Source organism: Arachis ipaensis, chromosome B04 (genome assembly GCF_000816755.2).
Source record: "Arachis ipaensis cultivar K30076 chromosome B04, Araip1.1, whole genome shotgun sequence".
Lineage (NCBI taxonomy): Eukaryota > Viridiplantae > Streptophyta > Magnoliopsida > Fabales > Fabaceae > Arachis > Arachis ipaensis.
The window spans coordinates 98,564,592-98,572,636 of record NC_029788.2 but is presented as its reverse complement, the minus strand read 5'-3'; the positions used below and the strand labels follow the sequence as shown (position 1 = coordinate 98,572,636).

The window sequence follows — 8,045 nt, the reverse complement described above, 5'->3', positions numbered from 1 at the left end:
ACAACAAAAATTTTCTTGGTATCATTTAAGCAACGAATAAAAAGCTCACTCACCCACTTTCCCATTAGAAAATCAAAACACGCGCGTGTTGACCATTGATAGGCTCGTATATTATTAATCAAAGGCGGATGCTAAGCCACCGTGTCCAAAATAGTATCGTAATCCCTCCCACCTGCGTAACCTTAGCATCTCCCAAGTCCCAAGAGCACAAGCTAGGGGCACGCTAGTAATTTATCCAACACCCACGTTTCCTGTACAACTGAAACCCCCCACCGTTTCCCTATAAATATCGAAGCGCTGTCAGACTTTCAAAAACGTAGGCTTGGTAGAGAGAGAAAAAACAAACGAGAAACATAAGGAGAGAGAGAGAGAAAGAGAGAGAGAGAGAGAGAGAGAGAGGAAAACAAGGGAAAGAAAAAAAGGAGCTACGACCTCCGAGACTGTAAAACAGAGTAAGAGAGGGACAGAGGGAGAGTGTGCAACTGCGCGCGCCAGCGGGCGACATGAGAAGAAGCCTAAAACGACACCGGAAAATGCCGTCTGCAATTCTAAACGACACTCTCATTCTCTGAACATTATCGTATTCCTCACGCCGTTGCCGTTTTTCATCATCGTGTCGTCGTTTCTTTTGCCTCCGGAAAAATTAAAACTCGGCAACATAGTTACATAGCAGAATAGGAAAATGAGCCGTTTAGGGTTCAGAACCGAGGTTTATAACGCGGACATGCGTTTGGGTGAACTCGACGTCGTTTCGGTTCCAACGTTCCCGAATTTCCGGTTCCCAAACGACGAGATTCGAATCCGCCACATGTCACCGAAGAGCGAGCGTTGCCCTCCGCTTTCGGTGCTCCAAACCATTTCCGCGTTCGCCGTTCGATGCAAGCTTGAGTCCTCACTCCCCGTGGAGCAGCCACACTTAACCAACCTTCATGCCAGTTGCTTCTATGAACTGATGGTACTAGAGAAAAACTACTATCATTTAATGCTTTGGTTATAATCTCCGCCGCTGCGACAATTGCCGCATTTGATTTCAATTTTAAAGCTGATTCTGATTAGTCGATAAGTTAGATTATAGTTTAGGGGGAGTTTATTTCTGATTTCTATTTTTGAGGTTGAGTTTTGGCGTAACTGTAAGGTGCTTCGCAATTTGAAGCTATGCTATTTGTGATTTAATTAATTTAGTTTTTGTGCTGATTGTGGATTCAGACTGCGGTGGTGCTGGCCGGAGAGGAGGAGATTCACCTGGTGGCGATGCCAAGTAAGAGGAAGAAGTTCCCGTGCTTCTGGTGCTATGCCGTGCCCAAAGGTTTGTACAATGCGTGTTTGGGGATGCTGAACATGAGGTGCCTCGCGATCGTGTTTGATTTGGATGAGACTCTTATAGTTGCCAACACGATGAAGTCGTTCGAGGACAGGATTGACGCCCTGCGTGGGTGGCTCTTGCGGGAGACAGATCCATTGAAGGTTCAGGGGATGTCTGCAGAGCTCAAGCGATGCCTTGAGGACCGCCTGCTGCTGAAGCAGTATGCGGAGAATGATTCTGTCATGGATAATGGGAGGGTTTACAAGGTGCAGATGGAGGAGGTGCCTGCCTTGTCTGAGAACCATGAGAAACGTATTCGCCCAATTGTGAGGTTGCCAGAAAAGAACATTGTCCTCACTCGCATCAACCCTGAGGTATAATATAAAAAAATATATTTGTTTACTTGCAAAAAATTTCCCCTTTTTTTGTCATTGTTAATTTAGTTTGCTGCATTATACTTTATTGAGAGCTAGTAATGGATGGGGAGTGCTAATTGTTGAGCCAATGGGTTTAAGTTCGAGGTTTATTATTGGGAAAGCTTTTTTAGGGAGGTTAAGTTTGACCAATAATTTGTTGATTTTTGGGAATTTAGTTGATTGGGAAATAAGAATGTATATAACCTATTGAAAAGACAGTAGAGACAGATGGAGCAGTTAAGTTATCTGTGTGAATCTTTATAGAACCAGTGTTTTTGATAGTCATGCTTTGTGCTTGTGTTCTCACATCCTGTTTGTTTGAGTGATTGAGTCACATAACAACCCCTATAGTTAGAGTCAGTATATTTGATCAGGCTATGTTTGACTCTACCCCATAAGCTAGATCGAGGGGTGAAACTTGCCTTGCCTTAGAAAGGCTATTATGGCCATAGCAGTGGGCAGGATGTGTTCACGCCCATGACTGGATATTTGGAGCATGAATTTTATAGGACTAGATATTTGTAGGTGACCCATCAACAACCATAGGATAGGTTTAACATTGTGGGTGTTAGATAGGAGAGAGAAGAGTGAATATATGATTTTGTTGGTCGTTATAACCTACAAGAGGTAAGACACTGATCCTATTTATAGTAATAGGGGAATCCTATTTATAGTAATAGGGGAATCCTAATCCTAATCAAATAAGGAAATAATAATGAAATAAAGGTAAATGTGAAAATCAATCTTATGAAATTGTAACTGATACTGTTTGATATATACAGAGATTATATTTTGTTTATTTCTATAAAATCTCAATTTCTGTACTAGTTATGCATCTTAGTTTCCTCAGATAATTTGAGAAAAGAAATTGAACTGTGAGGGGTAGGGAGAGATGTGAGAATCAGAAATACAGAGAACATGAAATAACAGAAAAGAGTAGAGGCAGATTGTTCCATATGAGTACTTTAAGTGGCAATTATGAGCAAGAACAAGAATCTTATTTATGTCTCCACCATTTGTTTTCTTTTGCTTGTATGTTTTATTGACATGTATTAATGATAGCAGCTTCATTTGCCTTGCGATGGCTTGCATAAGTAAAATCAGCTTTGTATTGCTTTTGTTGCATAGAAAGTTTGAGTTACATAGAAACTTCGAGTTAAATAAAGTAGCCAAAATATAAAGGTCGCTGCAAGATTTAATTAATGAAGTACAGACATACTAGTTGGGTACTGTGTCTAATAGGAATCTGAGAGAAACAGAAATGTAGAGGGGAACAGAGAGAGTAGGTATAAGAGTGACCGAGTGAGAGATCTCTGAATATTCTTGTCTTAATGATCTAAATGACACATTGCACACTCTTGTGCTTATACACCATTGCAGTCAGTGGCTTGGGCAGCAAGCCAGGCTAGGGATTCTACATTAATTGTTATAGTTACATATGTATCTGTCATCCTAGTTTACTCTATTAAAAATAAAAAAGAGGCAGTCTTGTGCAGAAGCATCTCGCATTAACGCGGGGTGCGGCAAGGGATGGGCTGCACCCAAAAGGTCACGTACGCATCCTAACCTGATAATAACATTAGTTGCTGTTTTCACGGCTTGAACCCGTAACTTTGAGGTCACATGAAGACAACTCGACCGTTGTTCCAAGACTCCCCTTCTAGCTTACTCTATTAGTTTCTAACATTTTGACACATGTCCATTATATGACAAATAATGATGCATTTGTATACGTTCAATTAAATAAAAATGATTATTGTTACTTTTTAAATTTTTTATTGTATTTTTTATTCTAATACAAAGTAAGACAGCATACTTAAGGCTAATATATACAAAACAATGTTATGAATATGAAATATGGATGATGAAGAATGTTTAATGTGGTGTCTGTGTTAATGACTTAATTTTTAATATTGTTAATCACTATTCCCTGCAGATTTGGATGTTGGTTCTTGTGTTTTTGTGACTGCATTATTTATGAATGTGTACAGTGAGGTTCCTTAAGCTATCAAAGTATCAATTAACTCACACTGCCAGTTTTTATTATGTTCAAATAAATAAATTTTGTATCAATTTAGAGTTCTCCTTCTCCTTCCTCCTATATGTATGGTACTAAGTGCAACACTGCAACTCATTACTTGTTCATATGATTTTGTCCATAGGAGAGGTTTTTCAGCAATGAGATTCACCTAACTGGTGTATTTGTGTTTGGAAGCCTTTTAATATGTTTCAATTTTAATTCTTCTTTTTTCTTCACATAGATTCGTGATACTAGTGTACTCGTGAGGTTGCGCCCTGCATGGGAAGATTTGAGATGCTATTTAACTGCAAAAGGACGCAAGAGGTTTGAAGTTTATGTTTGTACAATGGCTGAAAGGGATTATGCTTTGGAAATGTGGAGGCTTCTTGACCCAGAGGCACATCTTATAGGTTCAAAGCAAATTCTTGATCGTGTGATTTGTGTGAAAGCAGGTATTCTTTCTATTATTCATAAGGTTTTGTACTTCCTTTGATGCTTGTCAGTTGTCACCTTTAAACATAATAAAGATTTTCAAATTATTTTGTAGAAGTTAATTTGAGATATGATTAAAATTCCAAGCATTTATTTTTCTAAGGGATCTTGTTATTTTTGATACAGCAATAAGTTGAAAACATGTTTGTTTTCTCTCCACTTCGATTTGTTATATCAGTTATTTTTTTGTATGGTGGTTAATTGTTCCTTTTTTTATGTTCTTCATATTCTTAATGATTTATTTGCAGGCTCGCGAAAATCCTTACTAAATGTTTTTCAAGATGGTATGTGCCATCCTAAAATGGCAATGGTGATTGATGATCGATCGAAAGTTTGGGAAGACAAAGACCAGCCCAGGGTTCATGTGGTTCCTGCCTTTACTCCATATTATGCTCCCCAAGCCGAGGTACTGTTAGTTACGGAGTGGAGTGTTTGCCACTCCCAAATTGATAATGCCACTTCTAATTGGGAGATTTTACTCCCAATACAACATCTACAACAAAATCTTATCAAATTGGGACTAACATAAAAAAAAAAAAGGTGGCAATATCCACTACCTTGTAGAGGAATGAATTGTTTTTGGCTATACCTAGTGGTGGAGGAGGAGGAGGAGGAGGAAATGAGGGGTTAAACAAAATGTGGGAGTGAATAACTAAATACAATTACACAGAAGGGGTTTGGAGTATATGGTTGGAGCGTCATGCACTCATCTTTAATGGCAGATTTTCTAGGAAGCATGTGTTCTGAGATAGGATTAGACATGTAGGAACTAGGGGACTTTCCCTCTCATACATGTTAGAGATTGGAAAGCTATGCTTTATAGATAAATCTTTTTTTTTTCTTTTTATATGGGNCTTCCCTCTTAGGGTTAAAAAATTTGTAATATTTATAAATTGGTGAAACAATGTTTGTTATACAAGTCTTTATCTTTATTATGAATTTAAATATTTCAGTAATTTCTGTATTTCTTTATTAGACTGCCAGTGCTGTTCCAGTCCTATGTGTAGCAAGAAATGTTGCATGTAATGTCAGAGGTTGCTTTTTTAAGTAAGTTGTATGCTCAACTGCTCAACTGTTTTATACACTCAATATTCTTCCCCATATGTTTTTAATTTACTTTTTTATGACTTGGGGTCAGAGAGTTTGATGAGATTTTATTACAAAGAATCGCTGAAATCTTCTTTGAAGACGATGTTGTAAGTTTACCTCACCCCCCGGATGTGAGCAACTACCTGATGTCTGAGGTATTGGATCATTTGGAATATTTGTGATTTTGAATTCAGTAATTATAATAAGCTATACGAATGGTTTTACTGTTCTCAAATGCTTATCTTGCTGTTGCTGAACTATTAACAAGCTCACTGAATGGCAGGATGTACCAAATGGTAATTCTAATGGCCCTATCAACGAAGGAATGAATGGTGCAGAAGTTGAGCGAAGGTTAAGCCAACCTGTAAGTTCCAATGTTTTTGGGTTTATTGCGTTTATTTTTTCTGCACTATGTCTATGATACATGTTTTGAAACTTCATACTAAATCATTGTTGGCAATTTCTTATGTTATGCATTTGACAAAATTTGAAGACCATAGAATTTTTATGTCCATGTAACGTTTTTAGGCTCTTTTGATTTCCTGTGTTTTCAGGATGATAAGCTTTCTGTTGATGTAGTTACTCGACCTTTGGTTAACAATGCTGAATTCAGACCTGAAACTTCTCAACCAACTGCTGGTATTATTTCAAATATCGCTGGCCCTGGATCTTCACGAACCCCAATTCTGTCTCAGAGTATGGAACATCTCTAGAATTTTAGTTTGTGGTCGTGAAAATGTGCGATCTTTTAATGTTTTTCTTTCCCAACCTTTGTCTCAGAACCTGGTTTGCTTGGACCTCCAGTCAGGCATGACGTCAACTCTCTTGATCGTGATCATGACATGAAAAGAGGACTATTAACGATGAGGCATGGTCCGGATATAAGAGGTCAAACTTCAGTTGAAACCCCGCTTATGTCAAAGCCGCCTCCGCCCCTACCCTCACAACCATCTCCATCTTTAACACAGTCACATGGAGGCTGGTTGGTAGATGATGATATAAGCAGCAGACCTCATACAAATAGCCGGCCTTTTGCATCTCTTAAGGAACCAAATGCAGTAAAATCTGACAAGCATCAGGCTCAACAGAAACCATTTTCCCATAGTATGGTAGTTTCACCGCCCAATGCTTTACTCTTGCCAGCATCACAACTTAAGGCTGAGGAGGTTTGTAGTTGAAAATCTTTTGGAAGTATTTTTTGGACTATTTTAAAATTTGAAGTCTCGAGCTTGCTCACATGCAGGCATTTTCCATGAGTGACTTGCAGAGGCAGAATGCACTGTCAAAGTCCCAGCTTTCAGGTATTTCTTGTTACTAATTTTTCTAAGTACATCCTGATAGTTTCTGTGAGATCCCTTTGAAATTTAATCGATATTCGTCTCACATATGATGAGAAGTGTTTGGGTGTAAATGCCTAATGGAGTTATTTTGTCTGTCAGTACTAGGGGAATTATACATGGGTTTTACACTGGACTAATGTAGTTAGTGATGTATCTTTTGGTTGAAAATATCAAGTTCTGAAATCTGAATTTAAAGTAGGCTAGCAGCATCATGTTCTAGTTAAGCAACTTGTATGCCATGGCATTTCTCTGCAATTAACCTTTGACTATACAATAATTAATACAGACAATCTCCTTTTTCTTTTTTTATTTTCCCCACCTATTTCACCTGTTTCATCTCCAGGCTTCCCTGAAATGCTATCTTTATAACCTGTTATTCCGCTGTGTATTCTGTTTGTTCAGTTCCAATTTTAAGTGCTTCTATATAATTGTATATCATATACTGAGTTGCCACCTGACTAACAACCAACCTTTCAATGGGGGGTCCTGTTATGGTTTCTTGAGCTTCAAAATATTGGTCTGTAACCCTAGAATAGATTAGCCACGTAAGATATTTAGTCAGGTGACAGGTATCTTTTTGTTGTGTAAATGATCTCTCTCTCTCTCTCTCTCTCTTCAATGATTAGTGTGGTAAGCTGTGACTAAATTTATTAGCCTGCTTTCTTCTATAAATTATCTGAGAAATATGGGTTAGTGCATGAAAGATAATCCCAGGTCAGTATCAGCTATTGACCTGATAAGTTTTTTTATCTTATAGCAATAGGGGAGAGTTTGCTCCAATTATATGAGATAGGATGTTAAAGACATGCTTGAGATTCCAAAGAGTTAGGCATAGGATTTCTCTTAAGGTACCCACTGCAGAAGACTAGGCTTCTAGTCTGTACCTCCTGGATAATCTTGGGTTCATCTTGCAGAGGGATTACTGCAAAGCACAATATTACTTTTGTACTCATGCACTTTGACAGTGAACAGAGCCATACCTGTAATCTCTTAAGCCAATGTATAGTCATTTGAGTTTGGCAATTGGGTTTCTTAACCCTTTAACCCCCTCTCTTATTATTGATCCAGTGCAAGCTATCCAACTTCTCTTAGATCATTTTCTTATCTAAATACCTAGTCATATTTGTTATGTTCCCAGCAGGGAACTATTTGGTGTATCTGTGCTTCATGTTAATGTAATAAATAATAATGCATAGGTTCCATCTGTATTTGCATTTATAGATATTCATTGGGGAAGGTTTGTGCATTTACGTAGTACATGTTTATTAATCATTACAGTTTGCTATTCTTAAGTTTGTAATGTTTTGGGATTTTGATGTCAGTCGGCTGAATTTTCAAATTATTATCTAAATAATTTGAAAGGCTAGACAGGGATACGTTCAGGT

At 38.0% G+C, this 8,045-nt stretch overlaps 1 protein-coding gene across 6 annotated transcripts in view; it reads left to right on the top strand.

The window, feature by feature from the left end:
- LOC107639478 (RNA polymerase II C-terminal domain phosphatase-like 2) overlaps positions 301–8,045 on the top strand; it is a 15,078-nt gene continuing 7,333 nt past the window's right edge. For all 6 annotated transcript variants that reach the window (XR_002361405.1, XR_002361406.1, XM_016342987.2 and 3 more), the window contains exons 1-10: positions 301–955; positions 1,207–1,677; positions 3,981–4,191; positions 4,480–4,637; positions 5,208–5,278; positions 5,370–5,475; positions 5,604–5,684; positions 5,875–6,016; positions 6,101–6,486; positions 6,564–6,621. Coding sequence is in view for 4 of the 6 variants with exons in the window: in XM_016342987.2 (XP_016198473.1) it covers positions 683–955; positions 1,207–1,677; positions 3,981–4,191; positions 4,480–4,637; positions 5,208–5,278; positions 5,370–5,475; positions 5,604–5,684; positions 5,875–6,016; positions 6,101–6,486; positions 6,564–6,621 (1,957 nt within the window). In the remaining 2 variants the exon portion in view is untranslated. The remainder of the gene's footprint in view (positions 956–1,206; positions 1,678–3,980; positions 4,192–4,479; positions 4,638–5,207; positions 5,279–5,369; positions 5,476–5,603; positions 5,685–5,874; positions 6,017–6,100; positions 6,487–6,563; positions 6,622–8,045) is intronic.